This window comes from Lagopus muta, chromosome 4, assembly GCF_023343835.1.
Source record: "Lagopus muta isolate bLagMut1 chromosome 4, bLagMut1 primary, whole genome shotgun sequence".
Lineage (NCBI taxonomy): Eukaryota > Metazoa > Chordata > Aves > Galliformes > Phasianidae > Lagopus > Lagopus muta.
The window spans coordinates 60,687,088-60,713,263 of NC_064436.1; the positions used below are offsets into that span (position 1 = coordinate 60,687,088).

A 26,176-nucleotide genomic window follows, 5' to 3' on the forward strand; every position below is an offset into this window, starting at 1 on the left:
AGACTTCCTCCTTTTCTCTAGAAGCTCTTTAAGCTTCTGTAGTGATGGACCTTGTAAAAGGTGGACTGAAAAATCTGAGCAGATCTTATTTTCCTGGATGCCTTTTAACAGCTTCTTAGCACTTAATGACATCCCAGAAAAAAGCCATGTTGACTCCACACCCAGTGCAGTGATTTCTCAGTTTGCCTATTAATTCTTCACTTCATTATGCTGTCACTTCGCCCAATAGAGCTGTAAAAGTCTCTGCTTTCTGATCTTTCTTCTCTCTATTAGAAAAAATGGTGCCACCTTTGCCACCGTATTTCCTCTAAAAAGGAGCCCTTCTTTATAATGCTCCACGCTGGAACTGTAATGAGATGTCTGATGGTGTTCAAATCTCAGAAGACAATTTAAAAATGAACAGGGAGGAGAAAGCAGGGAAAGAAAAACAAAGAATTTAACACTAAAGCACTGCGCTGCTTATAATTTGGATGCCTCAGTGGAGTAAGCTGTGTATTGGTGAGGTCTTACAAATCACTGAATGTCTTTGGTCTGCAAATGGGTAGAGCAAAAGCTCAACATAGTTTTTAAAAAACCTACAACATTCTTTTATAAGGCAATTTTAGGTCATGAGCTTAAGTAATCTAAGATATTAATTTTCTAAGTTACATTTAGATGTTATTATACTGTAATAACAGGTTGGCTTCTTCTACCAGGTAACTAGTGATAGAACGAGAAGTAATGGCCTTAAGTTGCACCAAAGGAGGTTTAGGTTGGTTATTAGGAAGAACTTCATCTTGTAATGAGAATGCTGCCCAGGGAAGTGGTGCAGTCACTGTCTCTGCTGGCACTCAGGAAATCTGTAGATGTAGTACAGGGGCCACACTTTAGTGGGCATGGTGGGGATCGGTTGTGGTTGGACTAGATGATCTTAGTGGTCTTTTCCAACCAGGATGATTCTATATTACATATGATAAGTATTGTACTATATAATATATTTACACTTATAAAACATGTAAGTTGCATAATCAACAAGTATATAGATGTATAATCAACGAGTATACAGAGAAGTTAAGCTGGTCTTTAGAGAAATATAGCTGGAAAGACTATCATGTTGGAAAGGGATAATTGGAAATAAATGGAAGAACTTAGCCATGTCCTGAGCTCGCAAAAAAAGACTCCAAGAGGAGTGATCTCCACAGTGATCCTTCCTCAGTGGCAGTCAGCCCTTAAATGGGGTCTAGGAGAACTGGAGCCAGGCTCCACCCCTTCAATTCACACAGCTGAACTGTCTAATTGTCTTCACCTGTGCTCCCACTACTGACTCACTGCTTGCCTCAGGTGATCAATCAGAGGTTCAGGCCATGACTCAATAGCTCCCATACATAAGTACAACTTGTTCACTATATATCTTCCCTACACATGTTTTTACTTTATCTAGAGAAATGTTAACAATCTGCTTTGCTTTTGAGGTGGAAAGATTTTTAATTGCAAAAGATAGTATTACAGGCCTTGATAACAAAAAGCTGTATCTATTTGCAACACAATTCTTATTACTTATAGCACCATGATATGTTTTACATACGCTGGCTATCCTTTCCTCCTTAGGTCTAGCAGGCTGTGAGTACAAAAAGCTAACTAGGCACTAATTTATAGCATTACTTCTCTGAGTTTAGTAAGATGAAATGTATTTCATACTTATTACTGAATATCATGTCTGATGTGGTGGGTGTGAGAGCTAAATCTAGCAAAAGTAACAAGACGTAGTTATGGCTTACCACTTTGCAATCTAATCTGTCAATCATCTGTAAGGAATTGATGCACTCAAAGTTATACAGTCTGATTATTAGATTGGTCTGATTCTTTAATTTCTTGGAGGTAGTTCTTATTGTTACACAGTTTTATGATACTTATTAACAGGGTTAACATCTAAGCAAAAGATGAAGTAACAGCAGATAAGCAGAATGAGCTTCTGCTACAAGCTCTAAATACACTGAACTTCCATTGCTGGGCTCTCACAGTATACTCAAGTTGCAGCAGGTGTAGCAATTGGAGAGATCAATGCAATGGGAAAGGCGTTACAATAAAGATGAAATGACAGAAGGATCAGCACGATAGAAAGATACTATAAAGGAAGAGAAGAAGATTGCTTACCCGTATTATCAGAAGATTCCAGGTTCACAGTAGAAATCTTCCCCAAGGAGGGATCTTCAGAAAGAGATCCTTCCCCAGTGGCAGTCAGCCCTTAAATAAGGTTTGAGAAGTGCAGCCAGGCTCCACCCCCTTAGCTGCACAGCTGAATTGCCTTCACCTGTGCTCTCAGTGCTGACCAGGTCCTCTCCCCAGGTGCTCAATCAGTGGTTCAGGCCATGACTCAACAGATTCCATATAAGAAGGTCATAGCAGTTTCACGGGGACAGATGTGATACTAATTCTGAACTATCCGTGCATTTTTCAACTGACTGATATAGAATAATCACATTCAGTTCAGGCTGACCATTGTGGGTACCATGCTAAGATGCCATGTACCCGTTATTAGGATAAATACCAAGAAACAACAATACAAATACATCTTTATGACACGTAACTTTATTAATAATGGTCTTGGCTCTGTCGCACCTACCAGGTGCCTGTCTTTTTTCACACTCTGCAAGACTTTCTGAAGAATAAACTAGAAAGGCATAAAGTTAGTTGAAGCTACTAAGACACACATTTGTAGGTGGGTCTGTTTTGGACTTTTTTTTTTTTTTTTTAAACAGAAGTTTCTATGAATGTGTGCCAAAAGACAAAATTAAATACGTTGAGAAATACAGTAGAAAGACTATATTTACAGTCAATTATAACGGGCACTGCCAACATATCCAATAACAAAAATAAAACAAAAACTTTTTTTCATGTTTCTTTCATGCTTTTTTTCACAGAATTTTTAAATATGATTTTGTTTTTAAAAAATACAATAAGGAAATAATTACATTCTTAATATGAGAACATTATCTTACAACACACAGCCTGGGCCAATTAGTTTGAAAGTGTCTTAAATGAAAAAAAAAAAAAAAAAAAGATAGTAAATTAAGTACTCTCCCTCTGAAAAATCAAATTACCACAATCATCTCATTAAAAAAACCCACATTTGATCCCCCAAGATTATGATGTTGTCTTTAAAAAATCATCACCTATTTATTAAAAAAAATTTCAAAGCACCTGGTACAGTAACAAGAGTTTGAGGAAGCACGAGTATAACATCTTGTCAAAAGACACAGAAATGCAATGGTTTAAAATACAATATTTTTCCATTAAAAAAGTCATACTGCTCTATTGCTGACTTTGTCTGGTGATCCTGAAATCATAAAAACATGGAAAATACAAGCTCTGTTGCTTTTCATATAAATCGCACAGCAACAGTACTGTTAAACAAAATGGAATGTATTTCACAGCACTGGATGTGGTCTATCAAGAGGTTATTTCCAGAGTTGTTGTTTGCTGTTGTTTCATCCTTTCAAAACCTTGGCTATTATACAGAATAGATATGTCACTAAGGATAATTGCAGTGTTACCAATGCACTTAGACATTAGAAACATACAATTACAGTATGGGGTTACAGGGGAGGGGGAATGGCTTTAAGGACCCTTTGCAGGAGGACAGGTGAAAGGGCATGGAAGATACAACACCAATATTGGGTAAATAAGATTGACTCAAAGGAATTGAATTTGATTACTTTTGATTACTCTGCGTTACTTGACGTGGGACCACTTAATGGCAACTGTTCCATCCTTGCAAATGTTGACTAGAAGCCTAATTTCATCATAAATATGTACAGATATAAAATAAATATTTATTGAAATATACAAATAAATAACTTAATTTGAAATAAAAAAGCCTAAATGAACTTACTTTTCTTTCAAATTTATTTCTGCTAAAATTTATGGGAACTTGATACTGCTTAGTCCATAGTCATACAGTATGGGATGTACTCTCCACTTACAGAGTCAGTAAGTAAGCAGACCTAAACTAATATAAAATATATATATATATCCTGGTTTCACAGAGAACCACTTTGATATTTGTTTCCCATTATATTTGCATTCTCGTGGCTCCTTGTGCAAAGCACAGTCCCAAGAAGCAAAGAGCCTTCTCTAATTTTGAGCCCCGTTTCTTTTCTCCTCTGCTAAGGTCAGTTAGATCCCTAACTGCATTTGGGAACAGGATGTAGCCCTTGGATATGGACTGCTATGGACCTACTTTTCAAAAGCACTTGGCATTCACGGTGGCCTGACTGGAGCGAGCTGCCATGTGTCGAGACTTTCTGACAGCTCAGCGCTGGGGCCCTGGGTTTACTGATCCAAACAGCTCCCACAGGAGTTCCTCTGAGGCAGGTCAGGAATGAGCTGAATGCTCAGCTGACCACATCAGCTGTCACAACCTGTGTAGGCTTCAGGACTTACAGTTCTTCCTAAAGGGAAGAGGCAACCTGTGGGCCTGGGCCATAAAGAGATCTGCCATCCTTGATAACTATTGCATTGCCAGCTTCTGCGATTTTGAATTGCAAGTCCTAACCATCTATCAAGATTCCAGCCCTAACTTTTCCAATTATCTCAAAATATGAGTACTATTTCAATTTTCTTAAATTAGTTTTTTAATCTTCACAGTTGAGGAGAAAAATCTTGAGAACATGACTGAAGGCTCTCCAAAAGCTTAAAAAAAAACAAAAAAAAAAAAAAACAGAGAATAAAAACCCCGATTTGTTACATGTTGTTTTTTTCTCTGTCTTATGCCAATCTTGAGATTTTGAAAGGCTTCAGCTGGCAATTTAATGCATGTAATTTCACAGGAGTGACACGGATAGAGACAAAGATGAACACGTCTACAATGTCACAGACTAAAATACAAGATACTGTTTCCTAGAAATCCGACTTCTGTCTGAGAAAATCCCCAATTCTTTGTAAAAATGTTTATAAAAAAGACTTAAAATTATCATCCTTTCAGTCTTGTCTTCCTCAAAAATAACAGCTGAGGTCTGAAAAGATGAAGAAAGTGAAGTACAGCAGTGTTCTATAACTCAAGTTTAACAATACTATATTTAAAAAAAAAAACATGACAGACCTCAAAAGCTATTCTGAGTTGCCATTATCTGTTGAGGATTAATTTCAATTACATTTCTTTTTCTTTTTCAAAAAGTATAGAAAAGAAGCAATATCTAAAAATACCTGTTTGCCTTCTAACAAAATCAGAAATGAATCACTGCTAGACAACAAGACTTTTGAAAATGACTGGTGCCTCAGAATAAAGCTAATGTACTAAAATCTATTTTTTTTCAATGTGTGGAAGCTTTTTATTTCCCAATGACAAAAATCTATCTTAAAAAGCATCCAAAAACTCTTCACAGCTGAGTTGTGTCATTCCACTGTCTCTCACTGCCATCAAGGCAGTAGCAGTGACGAATTCCCCACTTCCCAGTCCAAGCAAGTCATGCCATTCATGTGAAGCCATTTCTTCAGTTTTCTTTTGCCACATGGACCGCTAATAGCAACGTGGCCTCACTTGTGGCATGCAGAGCTCTCCAAAGCAGTGTTACCTGCAAGAGTACTTATCTGAAATGAGTTCACATCTGTCTTAAATAACGCACCAGTCTTCAGTGCTGTTCAGGCCATCTGATGCAATGTAATTCACATTGCTGGTCTGTACTGTTTCAGCAAAGTAAACTTTCAATTGCAACTATATGCCTCTTTTTACTTACTATGGTTGGTTTGCTTTTTGGTTTCCATTTGTGTTACCAGTGAAGCTGGAAATAAAGAGTTACAGGTAATAAAAAGGGGCACATGTAGTTACACAGCAATACAGTAGAGGGAATACAGGCAAATTAGCGCCAAGCTACCATTAACTTAACAGAATTATAAAACCTCTTATGTTGTATCGCTTGATACACCGGATGAGTCCTTTGCAGCCTATGTTGTGGTCCATAATAGGCAAAGCCTTTATGGAAAGTGAGTGGTTTTGCTGTACTTATGTTCCATTCTTCATCTCCCATTCCTGAAAGGGGGAAAAGAAATACGGAAAATGTTAGAGAAATCAAGATATTTCGCCAGTGTCATCAGATCTGCTAAGCCAAAGCCAGCTGAGGTCAGTAACAGTTTTTTCACTGACTCTACCGGATTCAGCCACTAGCCCTCAAGTTAGCTACAGAATGCTAAAAAGTATGGACTGATTTCCACTGTTTCCACCTTCCCCATTCAACTACACATGGAAACCTTTTCCTTTCTAGAGCTTTCTACGTTACATATGTGAGAAAGAAGCAAGCATTGAATATAGCTGTTATAGCTGACATACAGTGATTGCTATTCTCTTCCATTTTTAAAAAATTTTAATTTTTTAACAAAATTCCTGATAGGCACACATTTATGTGACAAAAAAGTGAGATTTAGGTAGGGTAAAGTAAATCAAATAGTTAACACTAAATTTGTTTCCTATATACAGAATCCAAGTTGATCTACTGCTCATTAAATTTTAGAAAACTTTTTGCTTTCCTATAGCTCAGTTTCCCTGTCTCTTAGCTGACGATAACAAATGTTACCAACCACTGCAAAGTATGCAATCTATAATACTTTCATTCAGGTATTTAAAAGAAAAGTATTACTACTGCAACTTCATATCACAGAATCATAGAACCCTTAGAGTTGAAGGGGACCTTTAGAGGTCATCCAGTCCAACTCCCCTGCAACAGGGACATGCACAGCTACATCAGGCTGTCCAGGGCACGATCCAACCTCACCTTGAAAGTCTCCAAGGATGGGGCATCTACCACATCTCTGGGCAACCTGTGCTAGTGCCTCACCACCCCCACTGTAAAAAAAAAAACTTTTTCCTTATATCCAACCTAAATCTCCTCTCCTTAAGCTTGAAGCCATTTCCCTTTGTTCTATCACCACAGGCCCTGCTGAAGTGTCTGTCCTATTCTTTTCTGTAGCTCCCCTTTAGATACTGAAAGGCCACTATCAGATCACCTCAGAGCCTTCTCTTCTCCAGGATGAACAGCCCCAGCACTCTCAGCCTGTCCTTGTAAAAGAGCTGTTCCATCTCTTGGAGAATTTTTGTAGCCCTCCTCTGGATGTGCTCCAACAGTCCATCTCTCTCCTGTACTGAAGACTCCACATCTGGATACAGTATTCCATGAGAGGCCTCACCAGCATGGAGCAGAGGGGGAGGATCACCTTCCTGTCCTGCTGGCCACACTTCTTTTGATGCAGCCCTGTATATAGTTGACTTTCTGGGCTGCAAGGGCACATTGCTGGGTCATGTACAGCTTCCCATCCACTATTACCTCCAGGTCTTTTTCAGCAGGGCTGCACTCAATCCTTTCATCCCCAGCGTGTATTACTGGTGGATGTTGCCTCAACCCAGGTGCAAGACCTTGCATTTACATTTGTTGAACCTCAAGTCTACGTCTCTCTAGACCACACCCCACAGCTTGGTATCATCAGCAAACTTGCTGAGGATGCACTTGACCCCACTTCTTCTGCTATGTAAGTGAAAAATCACAGTGATTAGTTTAGCTATGTTTAGTTTAGCTATGGCTAAACACCCCATTAAATCAAACTTGTGGCTATTGATTTGGCTGATAGCTACAGTACTTCCTAACAATACAATGGAGCAGAGGAGATAAAGAAAGCTGGGCTCAGCCTAGTACATCTATGATGTACCAACTCCCTAAATTACCTCCATACAGAGATAGGAAATAATGAAGCTCTAAAGGAGTTGGCCTCTCACTGAAGTAATCTCTGTGGAGCCATCCCACAGCTGCTCTCAGCCAGGAACAGGGGTCTACAAATTCCTCTCCCAGCCATCGACTCTGCAGACATGCTCTGCAGGCAGCTTGCTAACTTGGCTCTCAGGCTGAATTCCTGAGTTTAACACTCATTCCACATTATTTAAAAGCTCTAGCTGAGCACTTTTATTTATATATGTAAATATCTCTTTCTGCTGCTGAAAGCAGTAAAAGCATCAGTTTGGCTAAACAGCTCCATGACTGTGACACACTATAAAACACCATCAAAAGTCACAGTTGGTGGCTTTAGAAATGCAGGAAAAATAGGTTTACTACTTTTTTTTAAGCTTGGCTGGCTTTTTTCCATATAAAAGATAATGTTATTAAAGTATAATACAATTTAACATTTAATTTAACAATTTAAATTATGGTAAACCTAAATTTAAAACACAGTATTGATGAACTCTAGATTACTTTTTAAAACTGGTGTTAAATATATATTCTCTTTGTCTGTGCTGCCAAAGCTCTAAAGAAAGTGCTTGGCTGAGCAACTTGGAAGAGAATTTTTTTTAAAGAAGTGTTAAATAAGCCTTGAGAGCAGCAGCTTCTTTTGCAGGTGCAGAAGGAGTGTCTGTTGGTTTCCATTGCTCCTGCAGGTTCAATTCAATGAAAGAATGTTTAAGTCAACACCGACAACCTGACTGGGAGCTGGGAAACCATAAGATTTCATTTTACTACAGTCTCCCTCCTGCAGCATAGATTAACAAAATCACAATTCCTTCTGACTGACCCAAAATATTCCCCAACACGCTAAAAACATGGATATTACAAGAAAAGTTTAAAAAAAAAATTAAAAATCCAGCAGCAGAGAAGGATGCAGTGCTCCAGGGCTGCCAAGAGGGTGGATGCAAATAAGAGGGGCTGGTGACAGGCCTGGTGCAAGGGGAAGAGTGAAAAGGGAGGCATTCAGTGCAGAGCAGAGAGTGAAAAAAAACCAACATTGTGAATGCTTATACAACCATAACACTGGGAGACCTGCCAGCTGCTGAAGACACAAGTGTTAGCACGGATGTGAAATCCGTTTCACTCCCACACATTGCACTGACATGCATGCGCCGAAGCCAAGTTCTGCTCTGAGATACTCACGTGTGACTCCTTTTGTTTAGCCACATCTATAAGGCCTGGGCTCACTCATAACTGCAAAAGGCCAGAAGAATTGAGAGCCAAATTCCACCCTCACATATGCACGTTTAACGCCCACTAAAAGGCGGGTGTGCTGCAGATGCATACCTGATGGCAGGATTTGGCTGCTGCTCCTGGCGAATGGGCTGAGCACAGCTTGGGTTGCACTGTCTAATTCAGCAAAATTTCATTGTTAATATTTAGTGTGTGAGGCTTTCAGGAAAAAGCTGCTAAAGCTGAATTGGATATTTTGAGTTATTTTTCCCAGGGTGGGAAATGCACTTAGTAGCTCTATAGACTTTCAGATTAATCTAATCTTATATTCATGATTCCCCTCCAACAGGACTTGACCAACCTATTGTGCCACCCAAAGTGCAGTGATATCGAACAGCACGGCAGGGCTTTTCCTGTATGGTATAAGCTGAACACAAAAATGAAATACAGCTGTAAAGTATTCTTTACACCAACACTGTTCAGGTTTTTATACGTTTCTCCAGATCAAAAGATTAAATGTGCCTGACCAGTCTGTAACACTCATGAAAAAAATCCATGCTGCTTTTTGTCAGGACTGTGCTCTAACTGCTAGACACACTTTCCCAGTAATGCTGTGCTAACATGCAAATCTAAAACAAAAATGTGTAGCTAAAGATGATATCTTTATGAGACAAATTATAGCATAATTGGAATTCAAAGATAAGCTCTGGAGTGCACAAATTCTTCTCCAAGTTTCAAATAGAAGCACCAAACTTCAAAGTTAATAAGAATTGAAGCCAATCACTCCCCGTTTAATTATTCTTAGCTGAATGTAAATGAATCAGGGCAACTGACAGAAAAGGCTATGATGCCCATGGCAAAGAGGGAGGAAGTTGTGGAAGGCTGGTGGAAATGCACTCACATAAGCTACAGCAGGAGAATTAATTCACTGCAATATTGAGAGCATAATGGTGGCTAGAAGAAACACAGGGAGTCAATGCTTGAGTCATAGAACCAAATAATCTGCTAAGCTGATGATTTTTTAGTATCTAGTACATTTAAGCGTCAGGCTTATGCTCAGATAATGTAAATGTGCTTTATTAATGAAGGCCATGACTGCTTTTAACAAAAGTTATTTAAAAAAAAAACCAACTACCTTGAATAATGTTTCATTACTTTGGAAGAAAGAAAAAAAAGGGATGGCACAGAAATAGCTGTCTGTGATTATTATTACTGATAATTACGATTAGAAGTGAACTACCCAATCAACAAAAGCATGAGCCAGTGCTACTACTGTCACCCTTACTTATGTGCTGCCCACGTGCTTATGTTCTATTGCAAGTGTAGTCCACAAGAATGGTCCTGCAAATCCCACTGAATATAAAGCACAAAAATTAAAAAGTCTGTAACAGTACAACAGGAATGCAAACTTCATCCTGGTATGTGTTGAATTATATTAAACTGATTTTACTTTAAATGCACTTTAGGAGTAAGTAAATTGCATTTCCAATTAATATAGTGCAGGATTATTCTGTTCTTGTACAGCTGGCAAAGATCAGCCCTGATAATGTGTTCCATCATAACTGTGAGCTCTCAGACACATTTCAGCTATGCTGCTTAGTGTAACACTGAATTTTGGATGGGCTGTCTACTCTACATACAACTTTTCTTGCAAATTAAAGTTAGAAAGGAACACAGAGAGAAGTGGAATTAAATCTGATTGTCAATTAATCTACAAATGATTCCCCCAAATCACTCCTGCCTAGAGGACAACATTTATAAAGCACAGGTGAAGTAATACAAATGATCTTGACATGGCACTGCCACTTCTGAAAGCTAAATTTCACCCACAGAAAAAAGAGCCAGTATTTCCCTCTCTCTCTCTCTCTCTTTCTCTCTCTCTCTCATCTCTCCACGAGTAAACATATGTATTTTTTTTAAAGTACGTAAGAAAAAGGACAGAGAAAGAAAATTATATGTCTTCTCACCTTTGCTTTTCGAAGTACATGCCCCCGACATGGAGAACTATTCGATGAGGGAGGTCGCTTCAGAGCTGCTGCGCTGTTCACAGGTATCGAGCATTCGGTGTCACTGGTATCACAACTGGAGATTGGAGAGTTTTCCAAAGTTCGGTGCTTGAAAATTGGGGACTAATAAAGAGTGAAAACCATACACTGAGTTTCCTCCAAGTAGTCACAGAGGCAATAATGCTTAGACTTAGAAATGCAGAAACTACTTTCAAAGAAATTGTATTCATGATGATGATGAATAAATTAAAAAGGAGGTAGAACAAAAATAGAGTGTATGTTCTCTAATGAAAATTCATTTTCTGTAATAAAATGACAGTGGGTAATGGGGACGGTTTGACACATGGCTATATGATCTCTGTGATACAATTACCCAGCTGCTGCAGCCAGGACACCATACTCCATCACCAATGTGTAGGAGGTAGTCACTGCAAAGGGTGACAGTGTGACCAAAACAAGCAGATCTCAGTCACTGCATGATGATACGGTGTATTTAAATCTCTTCTTGGGAATGAGAAATATCTCAGTTTACAAACTCTGTCTACAAACCCTGAGGACAAGGGGGAGTCAGCTTTTGAGTGTTATCCTAACACAAATATTAACTTATATATACAACTTGTGATTCCCTTCTTCTTGCTCCCCACTGCTCTAGAAAGTATATTGCACAGAGATGAAGAATACAGGTAATGAAGAAAAAAAAACCAATTCTGTTCTTATTTCATGTGCTTCATAAACCTTTGGAAAAGTCTGACTTCCCACTTATTTTAATGGAGCCACCCTGTTGTCTTGGAATCTGCATACCTGTGGACTTGATGTTCCTGACTTGGGCTCAATAGCCAAGCCCAGTGTGATGCCACCAGCCAGGGCTTTCTTAAGGCTCTCTTTCACCTCAGTCAGTTCTAGCTCCAGGTTTACACGCTCAGCCTCCTTTGTTTTACATTCCTCTTCCAGCTTCTTTAACTTGTCTTCAAGAATCACTTGGGTCTTCCTGCCTGTCATCCACAGCAATGTTGTTATTTCAACAGGAAGCTTTAATTGACACTTCTACAAAAATTATTTTCTTTTTTTTTAAAAGAAAAAAAAGAAGGGCTCAAAAAATCACTTCATAAGAATGTTTTATAATTTGCAGAAAAACATTTGTCATGTAAAAAGTTTAGCAATGGGAAGCAAATGCGTTCTTTCAGGCTCCTTTCCTAGATTTGAAGTCTAATTGCAAATCAGTGTTTTCGTTATTTTTCCATGTAATGAAAACATAATTAGCTAGCCACAATAAAATTATTCCCATATTATGCTTGCTTTACATATGCATCACTATCATTTCATAGGTGTGTTTATCTATATGTACGCACACATCTTCATACAAAATTTGTGTATGTGTAAAAACCAAATACAGATATTACAGAGTATAATTTAACATCAAGACCAAATTTCATGTAATGGCATCTCTTCATCACAGAATGCCACAGGCAGGACTGAGCACAAAAAAGCATCTCATACCAGCATTCACTTCAATGGCAGCACGTAGATCTTTCCTTTCTTTTCGGAGCTGGGCCAGCCTATTCCGCAGTGCTTCTTTCCTCTTTAGCAGTTCCTCTTCTTTGCTCTGTAGCCTCTTTGCATCAGCCTCCACGCGATTCTTACCATATTTGTACTGTTCTGCATCTGTATATATTAGATGGTAATTATTTATTTGATCCAGTTGGACCCTGTCTGCTGCCATTTAAACTCTGGTCACAGGTTGAAATGGTAGACACAAAAAACTTAACCCTCCTCAATCTAACTTTGGGTTAATCAAGCCTTTATAGAATAGATGTGTGTGAGTGTACATGTGCTTCCTCAGCTGTTCAGGCAGCTCGTTACCTCAATGACTCGGTTCAACTAGCAGTAAAACCCAAAACTATACCTGGAACTGAAACATCACATGATGCACTTCATGTTTGGAGGACATCCATCTTTCACTGGCTTTTTCTGAAGTTATGTGATTCCTGCTGAGCTCTGAAGCACAGCTAAGGAAATACTACAGGATAGACAGTTTAATCTCTAGGTTTTATTACAGTGTTTTTTAAAAATGCCTTGAGCTTCTTTGTAGTTTAGAGCAAGGAAAGAAAGCTTCTATTTATCTCAGAAGCCCTGATTTTTAATTTGAAGTGGTCAAAGGAAAAACTACATTTGCTCTTTTTAGCTAGCTTCCATTTCTATTTCTAGTACCTAAAGCACATGTCTTTTCTCACCTGACTGAATAGAACAAAATGACATTCTCAGTTTGATACTTATAAGCTTTCTTTCTTTCCTTCTTCTTCTTCTTCTTTTTTATTTCCCATAGAAATGCTTTTTTTTCCTGGCTCACATATATGTGTTCTAATTCATTTCACAGACACAATTATACCTCTGCTCCTGCAGCAACTTAAAGGAAATAGGTCACCCCACAGATCAGCTTGTCTGCATATCTGTAGGCCATCCATTGTACCTAAACTATTCCTGAGAAACAGCTGCCTAACCAGTTTAAGTCAGCCACTGGTAACTGAGATGCCTTTTCTCCAACAATCTACTCCAATGTCAACTGACTTGTGTAGTTGGAAAGACACAATTTTTTAATCCTAAAAACCTAACTTTATTTTCTTATATTCCCTTTAAATCCATGACTCCTGAAAAATTTGCCATAGTCTCAAAAAGTCACATTCATTCCTTCACTAGCAGAAGCCAAATTTTGGAATCCAAATCTTAAAAATTACAACTATAGGTCTTTGTTGTCTTTTCTTTTTTAAGGGAAACTCTCTCTGTTAGGATTGCTTTTAATTATTAAAAATTTGAGGGCTGGAAATTTGACAAGTCTCCTCATACTTTCTTCCTATAAAATTTCTTTTCTAAACGTCCATCTCAGAAAGGATGTACTCGTATTACCTACAGGCAATCCACCTGCCCAGAGGAATCCATATTCTGAATCTGCTGTTTATAGTCTGAAATCTCATCTCTCTAAGGAAGCTTTTAAGCTGTACACTTGTTTTCATTATTTTGTTATATCTTTTTCATTAGAGATAAGAGTAATTTTTCTTAGGAGCACCATAATGTTCTCATGACTTTCCTAGCTTCTCACGCTCCTCTTCCCACAGGAATACAAAATTACCTTACACTCCAAATGAAGAATCATTACTAATTTTTTTTCCTTCTGCTCTCATGGCTTTTTGCAGCCACAGAGATACATTTATCACTCTCCACGTTACAACCTCTTACATCATGGCATGGCTGGAGTAATAATGAGACACTAATGCACACAGTATCTCCCATTTGGTGTCACAGTGGGCATCTCCTGCCCAGTCCCTCAGATACAGAAGAGCTATAGTGGCTATTCATCTTGTTTACCAAGAAGACAGCTGTCTTGGGTACCCTCATGATTCCATTCACAGTGGTAGCAGTGAGTAGAAATACTTACTGGATGCTGTGCGCTTCACACATGACACTGAGTCAGGTTTCTTCAGTTGGCTATTTAATGTTCTCACTTTTGCAGTGATCCCGTTAGAAGTTGCAGGAGGCTTCTTGCCTTTAAACTGTTTAAAAACAAAAGCAGAAATGGGCCTCAGCTACTCCTGTGCTACTGGCATGGCAGTTATCCACTCATCAAGGGCAAATCTTGACAAAAAGCTGCCTGCTCAGAGAGCCTTAATAGATTGCATTGATCCAGCTAGAGACGAAGCATTCTCCAGGGACTTGGTCTCTGAGAGCAGCCTGCTTAGCTGGATCCCAGAAGGGAAATCAACAGCAATCATAGAATAACGAGGGGATGAACACCCCACTTCTAGTGGCACCATGGTTTCCAAATTATTTGAACATCAAGCATTTACTATACTAATATAGCCACTGTGAGGCAGAATAGTTGTTCCTTATAATAATTTCATATAGTAAATATTCCTGAAACACAGTTTTTTCAACACTGATTGCCCTCATTGATTGCTCAACACGGTTTGCCACAGAAAAATTCAACACTTTCTTATTTATTATATAGCCTTGTGGTACATGTGTTTTTGTTTCAAAATGATTCAGTTGTTACACATTTTTAAATGTTAAGAGTTAACACATTATTTTCTATTCTACAACTGCAAGCTTCTAAAAATTTTTCTTATTAAAAAAAAATGAAACCAAGGATGAGAAACATTGTGCTGCCTACTCCTCACATTTCCACCTAGAATATGTTAGCCAAACACATCTGTGCCCTGGCATCTTCATCATCTCCTTCAAAAACCTTTAAAGGACTGAAAAGAAAGTGGAATGAGAAGTCTGATGCAGCAGACCAAGGTCAGGAAGAAAATAACCAGCAGTTATTTGACTATGGTGCATATAATTTAGTATTTGTATATTATATTATACATATATAATATATAGCTTAATCATTCCAGATATGTGAATTTGCTGTCACAACCGAGTTATATTTCTTTTTCTTTTTAATTTTGAAGCCACTACTGTATGCCAAGGACATAGAAGGAAACTACATATGTGTTCAGATTAAGCATAGAAGGCCACATCTATCTGCTTGGTACTACCTACAATCTGTAAATCATCATGAGCTCACGAGGAAAACCTTGTCCATGTATCACTTGGCAAAACTGTTTTATTGGCAGCAGTCTGGTGACTGACCCACAAGCACTTCAGTGCTCAGAGTGACTGAAATAGCCCAACGTCCTTAACATAACAATCAGATAAACAGAACAGCCAAAAAAATAAAAAGTGTTATCAAGTATTAAATAGTACAGTACCTGCGAGACAGATCCCCTCCCCACAGCAGAGGTATTAGTGACAGACTGAGCAGAAGACAGATTGGATGAGACAGGGTGTTTGTAATGGTTAGAGGAGAGTTTGTCAGTAGATAACCTATTGGTTTTCCTGTCAGCTGGCGGATAGCGCGCAAAGATTTTTGGAGACGGCAAGTTATCGTACAGGCCTGCGTTATCATAAAGCATTTCTTCTCCCATGTTCCTGCTACGAGAAGAAGGAAAGCCATCTTCTGGTTCCCACTGCAATACACACACTTTGGCAGTTAGTAAACAATACATCATGCAGAACCTGAGTGAAATTAAAACATTAGTAAGATTTCTGACCATAGCAAGCCCTCCACATTTAGCAAGCCTATGCTCACTGCTTACTCTTGAAGCTAACTACTCAGAAAGGGGGGGGAAGGCACAGAATGGAAAGGAAGCATTGTATTACATGGCTCACAGCCTTTGCATTTTCCATTGCATGAGCAAGCTGATGCTATCCTATTACCCTTTCTGCTCACAGACTGTATCGTCAGTTGTTAGCTCAGCATTGAGGGGGCACAAGGAGAATGTGTTAACAGGGGGACCCTCATGGGCTGCACAGATGAATCTGTGGGATTACATCTGGTACATGAGTTGTTAAAAGCAATAATGCCTAACTGCTAGCACGTGCCAAAATGGGCTTTTTTTCCTTTTTTTTTTTTTTTTTTTTCCTTCTTCAGGCTACATGTATTTGCAGTGAATACCAGCTGCTGATACGCTAGTATTACTTTTTACTTGCTGGAAGATTATCATTCTGAGCTAACTATCTAAAATAATAACTACAGGCCATTTCCTTTTTTTTTTTTTAATTCAGAAAAATGGAAAGCTCAACAACAATACTCCAGTGATTCATTCAATTAATCTTAAAAGAAATCATGGGCCTGGTTGCCAAATATCCTTCCTTAATCCATTCTGGCTGTGGCAGTAGGCTATTCACACAAAGGCTTGAGCACATCCAAGAACTACACACACAGACTACTCGCCCCACATGCTGTTGCTTGCAGTTCCTAAAAGGTTTTTTTTTCTACCATCTTTCTGACATTACGAAGAAATGATGGAGGACTTTGCTTGCAGTTCACTTGGCACTTGGAAACAATAATTGTTTCTGATCTCAGCCTTAGTGGGAGCATTTACGAAACAGCCCAAATTAAAAGGTGCCATGAGCTGTATCTGCCCTGTAAATTGTGAGGATCACATATCACTATGGGTAAATTATGCATTAGAACCTATTTCACAGCTGACTGTGATCAGCTCTGTGTATTATGTGGATGGAATCAACCCCTATGACTCTCCTTTGGGATGTGCAATACCTGCTCTCATTGGGAACACATCCCCAGGGACAGAAAAATGTTCTGTATGTTTTTTAACAGACACCAAAATGCACCTGGTGTAACTGAGTACTTAGTTTTGCCAGCTTCAGTGTGATCTGAAAAATATCCCCTTGAGTCAGTATTATATTCAAGGACTTGGCAACAAATCATCAACAGGCAACTGCTTTCTAAATGCATGTTGGCTCATGTACAGGTTAATGTAAGCAATATGTCCCACACCCCTAATACTCTATAGGTGTGAGGGAAGTTTGCAGTCCCCAGTATGAAAAATAGGACTTCATTTGGAATCTGCCCAGTGGGCCTTTTTAGATAATATAATTTTCAGATGTCCATGCATTCAACACATGCAAACCATTTGTGCTGTGTAAATTCAATTCTTACCGATCCATTTATGCAGGGAACATCATCGTAATGAAGTGCCATTCCACTCGGACATGCATAGCCATTGGCAGTGCTTCCCCGGTATGGATTTGTGGATATAACTCGCCTGTTCATAAAACTGAATAAAACAAAATAAAAATAATAAAAAACAGCACTTGAACCCAAGTCTAAATGATGATTCTGTGGTACATTCCCTGTGTCAGATTCTGTAGCCTGGAAGCACATATATTCTCATCTTCTGCAGGAATGCTGTGGATAGCTTTCCTTCTTTTGCTACTCATATGTTGCTGCTAGCAGCCAATATTACACCATGTGTTTCCATACTGTACTCTGAGAGCAAGGATAAGACTGTGTGAAAACCAGGATGGCAACAGCTGTAACCAATCGCTGGCACATTTACATGGGAACCTGCTGATCTATGTTATAAACCAACTTGCCAGTGTCCCATAAACATTCCCTTGCTGTCTGCATGCACGAGAAGCAGGTGTTTCTGAGTGCACACATGGTCAGGGGGAAACAAACTCGGAATATGGAGGAGCAATAATCAAGCAAAAAATAATTAATTAATTAATTAATTAATAATTTAGCAAAAAACTGAAAAACAGAAAAAGGTGGAACTCTGATGAAACATAAGTCAGCCCATCCACGAATCATTCTTCCCATATTCTGGGGATTTTTCATGTCCATGTCCCAACTTTTGGCTGTGTGGAGTCTGTACAATGGCAGTGTGCTTTCTAGCTCTCCACCTGGACAACTGTACATACAAACAGACCCTGTTCTCATTACCACTGCATTTCACACAGTGGAGAAGAGCCCTCTAAAAGCTTCAAGAGGGACAAATAATTTTGCTTGCTTTTGTTTGCTCTCCTCAGAACCAATACTGTTGCTTCTTTTACAGGAATTCTGAAGAACACATGCATAGTATCACAGACTACAGTGGGATTTGTGTTCAGAGCAAAGATCTAAAAATGCAGAAACTGGAAGATTCAAGCCCAAAGGCTGTAACAACCTCAAAGGTTAGTTTTCTTTCCTAGCAAGTTCTGAAACTAAATGAGGTATAGAGTGAGATTCCAAATAATTCCTATAGATTCAGGTATAAGTGAAAGGGAACACAAAGCTTTCCATCTCAAACAATGGGACTATTCAGGCTCTGCGCTGATATTCATAAAATATGACAAAGCCCTGCTAAAGCTGAGAGGGTCTTCTGTAGTGCTGGCCAGAGCTCAGGAATTCTGTGGTTTTAACATTTGCTTTCTTTTGGCTTTGAAATAACATCTAAACGATTGAAATAGGTATTCTGAGGGAGACGGATGTGATCCAGCAATGGCTCACCTGAGCCTCAGGAGACCCAGGCTTGCAGGAGGAATGAACTTGCTCAGTTGAGTGTGAGCCTTTTAGACCTGCCTCAGCCCCAGTAAAATGCACAGGCAGGGCATAAATGGCTAGCCAGAAGCTTTTCTTTTTTAAAAGAAACAAACAATAAAAAGCCTACCATAAATGCCAGGATAAAAATTGTTTTATCTCATACTTCATTAGACATTATTAAAGGGATGCATTTATCTACTGCTTCTCTTAATGAAGAACATTACTCAATTGTTTCTGGTTAGCCTGAAGGACTACATTCGGAGTTCTTATTGTGCTTCTGCTTATTTAAGTAGATTCATTGAAAGCAATACGTATTATACACATTTGAAAACTGGGATATTCATTAACAAGATCTGATGCACCTGCCATAACTGTTTCCATCAGCAAAGAAAGATAAAGTTTATCTAAGTATCAGTAAACACTTCATGAACATTATTACACTGAGCCTCATTAAACTAGTTTACAGATGCATCCACATAAGTTAATTGCATTCTGAAACTGCTAAATGGGAAAGCCAATGGAGAAAACTGCTTGGAAACAATTTCCATTCAGCCTTTCCTAGAAGCCTAATGATTCACATACAGAAAATTGATGAGATAATTAATGAAGAACCAATGATTTGGCAGAGCATCAATCTCAGGAAAAGTCTGAAGTGACTGAATGTTCACCAAACCATAATTGCAACCACAGTTAAACTGGAATACGAATATTCATTCTAAAAAGGGTGGCAATAATATTTTAATATCATTGTCATTTTCTCTCTTTTTCTAGGAATAGTTGAACATCAGCACATGGCTACTCTAGTTGCTTTCTGACAAGTTCATACAGACTTTTAGAGATACCCAATGAACTTTAACTAATTTTTAATAGGGGATTTTGCTATTTTGCAAGTTGTTTGACATTCCTTTCTAACATGTGGTCTAGTTGCATATGTTTTTTCACTTGGCTCCAATTAATATCACATTTGTTCAGAAAAGGAAAGCCAAGCAGTATTTGGGGGCGAAAGGTTTCCATTCTGTTTCTTTCTTAAATGTGGTTATTGTGAGATGCTGACTGAAGCAAAAACACATGTCAACACAGGATAAACTTTTTGAACCCTATTAACTTCAAAACAAATATTAACATAAGTCTATAAGCACAGTGCATTTTGATTCTATCAAAACTATCTGGTTTTCACAGAACTGGGATTGTGGTAACACAGAGTGACTTTGATTTCCATCTAAAGACATTCAAGATATATCCTGAATGAAGCTAAGCATTTTCTCTTGCTGTGGCTTTCTTAACACATAGTAAGTGCAAGTGTTTTCTTTAGGAAAACTCTGAAGCTTTTTCTTTTTCTTTTTTTGGTGTTATTGATCTTTTATGATAGGCAGATGAAGTGTGATTCTCTAATGTATTGTCACACAAATTTCACATTTGTTGAATCCCTAGAGAGTCTCATTTGGCTGAGATGAGGGATGACACCTCTCCAAACTGTCTTGTCAGGCCACTTGCCTTCTGACCCCAGCAAACCACAGCGTACATCTGCAGAGGAGATCTACTGCGGCCCAGTCATTCCCTCACTCCTGCTTCTAAACAGTCTCATCAATCCCAGGAAAAATGAGAGTCTCTTCCCACTGGAGACTGCTTTAGTGTCAAAGTTAATTTGCACATGTAAATTGCTGTACATACAAAGTATGCGCTATTTTTCTTAACACAGGATCAGTGATGAAGGACCAATTTGCATTTTAAACAGAATTTCTGTGCTACACCCAAGAGTGCTTCCCAATTTCCACCTTCACAATTACAAGCTATAAATAAATTGAACTGGCTTGATGTAATTCTTAATTAATCAAAAAAGGACATGAGAAGGAAACACTGAGAAGGTGACTCACAGTTAAATTTGATGCACACTTCTAGTGGTTCTGTTAAGACACAAGTATTATATAGTGAATAAGTAAATGATTGCAAACTGTGTACCCATGTATTCATTTACTTTTCAGCATAATTGTCTTTTTCCAGGGTTAATTCTAAGGATTCAAGCAAAATATAGTGGTTAATAAAGAGACTCACTTAAAAATGAGTCAAGACATGAGTAAAGTTGGCTGGTGTCTGCATTTAACAGAGCTTTAGCAAGATGCCAACAAGATAATCTTAAACACATCTACCATACTGCAATGCTGAGACACTTCAGGACTTCAAGATCTGGCAAAGAGGCTGAGGGGATTTGATAAGCTCTCTTGGCATCAGACTTAATGTGCAGATATAAATTCTCATAGTACTGAAAACAACCGGGTAGCCGAATGCCTCTCACCAGAAGGTCTGTTTTGCAGCCTGGATGACACTTGCTGTCATTTCCACATCGATGTAGTCATAGTGCAGAGCTCCGGGGTCTGTCGAAGATCCCGTTTCTGCAAGCAACATCCCTATCCATCTGCCCATGTCTTCAGAGGAAGATGCCTGTAAGGAGAATGCAAAACCCTACGTCAAGTCTTTGGTCCACCACCAAAGTGAGGTAGTCACAGCATTGTTTCAAAATACAGCATTCTTCCTGGCTGACCATATTATACAAGAGGCTCTGGTTTCTTCCTGCTGAAGTCAGAAAATCCAGGATTTCTCATTAAATCTGTTTTGATAGAAGGACTGCATTTTAAGTAAGCCGTGTGCTCATCAGCTATGATGTAATACAAAGTGGGCAATCTCCGCAAAAGAAATAAAAATAATCATTTAAGACTAGTGGATTTAGATTCAACTCATGTTTATTTTAGACTTCAGAAAATTGAAAGCTGGAACTGAATTATTTTCCTAGACAGATTTTAGTACAGATAAATCCTGAGAATTAAACATTATTGCCAAGTAGAAATGAGTGGAAAAGAAACTTGAACTAGTAGAAGAAACTTCATTTTTGTTTTTTGAAAGATTCAATTTGCATATGTCTACCTGACGGTGTTTATTTTTTAAGTGGCAGAAGTACAAATACTTTAAAACTCATTTTTAAAAATTCAAATGTGAACAGTAGCAAAATAAATAAGTGAAAACAAGGAAGGATAAAAGAAAAGTGTGTGATTTCTAAATTTCTCACTACTTTAATATTTTATGGTCTTTCTCAGATTCTTGACATGCTTTCTTTCAAACTCTGAACTGCTCACATGCAATAGGACTTTCAAGGATAGGGGATTACCATGACCTCCACTATACCTGGCTTTAAGTGGCTTTCCTCTTTCAAAATATAACACAAATATCTCCTGCCAAATCCTGAACCACTTTTCAAAATCCAATTTTAACAAGATCTGAAAACAAGATCTGACATAATTTTTTGCAGTTTCATTTTGACTTTTCAGTTATAACTTGCTCCTGAATTTGTTGCAGAGTGGCACAGTCACCAAAGGCAAACTGGCAAAGTTTGCCAGTTATCTTCAGTCAAATTCTGCTCCATGAAATGAGATCCCATCAGAGCCTGGATCCTTCCACAGGTCAGACTGGCATCTGTCCAGGCTGCAAGGACCACAGCTCTGTGCTCTTCTCTCTTCCCACACCTACAGGCACACAGTTACTGTGCAGCTAACATAGGGGTGTAAAAAGAGACTCGGTAGGTTACTGGCACAATGTCTTTCTTAATGAAAGACACAAATTCAGACTGAGCAAAAGTGGCTAACATATACAGCAAAAAAAATGAGAGCTAAGAACTCTAGAGTTCCCATCAACAGTGATTCATTATTTAACTAGAACTAAGTTATTTACCCAAAAGGACCATATCTCTGATAAAGAAGCATGCCTAGAAAGGAGAACAGACAATTTAGCACCAGGTCAAAGGAAGGTCAATGCAGGGAAAAGCTTCTTACAGACATTTCTGAAGTGCGTTATGTGACTTGTTCCTAAATCTTATTTTTTCTTTTGCCTACAACTCCTATCTTCCTTTCTCCTTCCAGTATTTATTACCCATCTCTACAATAACACTAGTCCGCAGATTTTTGGAAATGTCACGTTGTTTGACAGTGCTTCCCTAATTTAGTTTGTGGTTGTCTCTATAAGTCAGAGCCATCAGATCCACAGCACCTCAAGCACAGCAACCTCCTGCCCGTTTCGAAGCAGCCGGAAGGTCAGGGGATGCTTTGAATCCAGTCCTGGGATGACTTCACATCCACGGAGAGGGATAGAAACAATATGTGTCTTCAGATCTGTCCTGTCCTTGTGGAAAATGAGTTTATTGTCTTTCACTCGGCACCAGCGCTCACGCCAACGGTTATTTGAGAGCACATTGAGATATCCTGCAATGAAATGAAATGTGAGATCCTTTACTTCTAAGTTTTTTTGAAAAACAAAAGAAAAAAGTCCACTTATTTTCAAAATAATGTTATCACTTAAACAAATTATTTCTCTTGTAATAGGAAGACCAGATGGATTTTAGGAAGACAAGAAAATGATTCTGCCCCACTTCTTCAATGCAAAATTTCACTGTGCCAGTAACTTAGCAAAAAATCATGTAAAGATGTGATCCTGCTCACCTGAAAGTGGCTTTTTGTATTAGTCACTGCAATGGCTGGATAAGCTGGAGCTTACCAATGACCATGACTTCAGTTAAATGGGAGATGAAGGGTGTTAACAAGCTAAATACACAGCTGATATGCTCATACAGATCTTCACAGAAGACCCACCTGCTCAGTTTATAATTGCTATATAACCATGACTGCCCAAATCTTCTGGGAAAATCACAGCTTCTGTTATGTAATTAAGTGATGACTTAAGAACATTCACAGTATCCTACAAACCTTCTAAGATTCCTCCACTCAATGTCTGCTTTGCCAATAGGAACAGATTAGCACTGTTAGGTTTACACACTGATGCTACCTTTTCTGATTTCATTTAGAAAGAAGAATGCAACACACTTAAATAAGAATTTAATGGGTCAATATTCACATTGACAGAAATAAACTAATACTCACTTAAACTAGAGAGTTTAATGAATATGAAGTTAGCTAGTTTAGCATATCTTTAAGATGTGTTGGTTTTTTTCCTTCTTTTTCCCCAACAATATATCACAAAATCATAGAACAAAATCACCGTATCACAAAGGTTTGAAAAGATTTATAAGATCACCTAGTCCAACTATCCACCTGCCACCAATGTTGCCCACTAAATCATGTCCTTACAACAAATCAAAATTCCACGAATATATACCATTTTAAACAAACCCTGCTTTCCTTGTCATTCTGAATGCCAGATGTAGGCACTATCTAGGCATATAAAGCCATTAAATAGCAGTTATTTCTTCTCACTCCCATAGCAATAATCATTCCAGACATCAAAATCAAGACAATGAATGTCCAATTTTTTCTGTCCTGGTTCATATGTAAACTGAAAAAAAACATCAACCATGTTTCACTTTTGCTTCCTCACTACAGGTACATCAATTCAGTATGCTGCTGTTTCCAAACACTCCATAGAAATGATACGTTGCACAAACCAGGATCTATGTAAAAAATTTTTCCTCTATCTCAGGTCTGATTTTCATTTAAGCACTTAATCATGTTGGATAGCTATCTCTTTGGTTTTCATTAGAACTATGACTTATCATTATTTTTTCTGGATTTCCTTTCCAATATCACAATTCCAGTGTCAAAGCTTCTTCCAACAGGATATAGCAGATCAGAATTGCGCACAACTTGGAAGATGCCGTAAAAAAGGAGGATGTACTCAGTTCTGTGATTTTGGCTCCTTGTGATGATCATCCTCTCCAACTCTCCACCCTCCTCCTCTAACAAAAAAACCTGTATAGCTGTGTGTTATAATAGAATCACTAGAAATGGAAAACCCTTCATGTGCAAGCCAGCTGGCTAGTTTTGAAGAGTCTTTTTTTCAGACATTACTTTTCCCCATCCTCTGCTCCTTATGCAGCTCTCAGAAAAGTTCTTCTAACTCTTCATATTTTGCTTAAATAAGCAGTTCTCCGTATTCTTCCTCCACAACAGTCTTACTTAAATCTTCAAGATTTAATGTGACCAAAATGCCTTGAATGTTGTTCCAGTTGGGGCATTAGCACTTCAACTTAGTTCATGTGGCCAAAGACCAGTGATGCTGAGAGAAGAGCCTTGCTATGACTCTAAGTGCAGGTGGGTTTCTGTTTCTGTTTCCACTCTAGCTGGGTGTCCCCTGCAGTGTGATTGGGCTTTTCCTTTGTTCATGTAAGGCAGAACCTTCTAAAGTGTAAAAGCCTTCAACTACAGAGCAACCTCCCAGAGGGCTCTGCACTCGGACAAATTTCTGGTGGTGAGAAACTCTGCAAAGACTTTCTGCCATGACTAAAGCCTAGACACTTAAATTTTTCTATAAAATTTGCAAGTGGTGTAGCCAAATGCAGACAATAGTAATGGCTATACTCATGCCCATATCTGAAATAATGGTAGAAGCACTTGGAATTAGATTGTACAGCTGTGGTTAACATCTCACATAATATGGAATAATCAACAGACTATGAGACCCAGGAAGTTAGAAGTTTTATGAAAGCCAGATGGTTTGGACAATGCATCTGGCTGGACACAGCTTTTCCCAGCTGTTCCTTTACTTGACAAATCACATCTTTACTTAGTTGATATACAGACATATGCACACACTTATTTAATCAAAGATTTCTTATGGGAATTATTCCCAAAGTGGCCTTGAGAGCCATCTGCAATCTATGAAGTTCTCACTGGTGGTCCATGAATCTTCTTTCACACTGGGCAAGCATCTACTATACTTCATGCAGGAAGGATTTCTGCCAGCTGCTGCCTAATCACAGATTTCTAGGTTTCCCAAGATTTCCTAATCAATTAAAGGGGAAAAGCCCAAGCCAAATTCAAAACTGTGCAACTGCTTCACAGTTCTCGTGGTATGGCTTTTTGGAGTTTTTGTTGTTTTTTTTTTTTTTAAAGATTGGAAGAAGGATGGGAACAAATCTGTTCACATAAGTAGCCATTACTTAGTACTGGAGCACCAAAAGGCAAAGAGGAGAATGTGAGTGCATTGCATTGTTCAAAAATACAGAGCCGTGAGGAAACTGGCTAAATGCATTACAAAAGTCCTAAATAGCAGGCAAATATTAACAGCTCAGATGCAAAACTGAGCTATTTGCATTTTCTATATGTCTTTTCTTATGTACCTTCTTGGTGTTGTCAAGCATTACAGCTGTCATTAACAGTGATCAACACTAGCAATTAAAATAGCTTTCTAAAAATTTGTCCAATAGGCAGCATTTTAGGAACCAACAATTAAAGTCAAATAACTTCATCTGAGACCATGTGGCTGCTGTCATCATTGCCATTGCATATAAACTCATCAAAAATACTTGATTGCTTACCAGGAAGCTTTTTCTACAATGAAGTGTAAATTTATTTTATAATCCAACCTATTTTATACCTATTGGTTTGAAA

General features: G+C 38.4%; 1 protein-coding gene across 7 annotated transcripts in view; it reads right to left on the bottom strand.

Moving 5' to 3' along the window:
* Window positions 1–2,402: 2,402 nt before the first annotated feature.
* Window positions 2,403–26,176, bottom strand: part of AFAP1 (actin filament associated protein 1) — a 107,384-nt gene continuing 83,610 nt past the window's right edge. The window contains exons 10-20 of one of the 7 annotated variants that reach the window (XM_048942459.1): window positions 22,824–23,035; window positions 21,082–21,227; window positions 17,424–17,541; window positions 15,670–15,927; window positions 14,352–14,466; window positions 12,419–12,583; window positions 11,723–11,913; window positions 10,883–11,044; window positions 9,030–9,092; window positions 8,886–8,936; window positions 2,403–6,007 (exon numbers count right to left, since the gene is read on the bottom strand). In XM_048942459.1, coding sequence (XP_048798416.1) covers window positions 8,931–8,936; window positions 9,030–9,092; window positions 10,883–11,044; window positions 11,723–11,913; window positions 12,419–12,583; window positions 14,352–14,466; window positions 15,670–15,927; window positions 17,424–17,541; window positions 21,082–21,227; window positions 22,824–23,035 — 1,436 coding nt within the window. In that variant the 3' untranslated portion in view covers window positions 2,403–6,007; window positions 8,886–8,930. The other 6 variants (XM_048942460.1, XR_007376524.1, XR_007376525.1 and 3 more) reach the window with 6 other exon arrangements.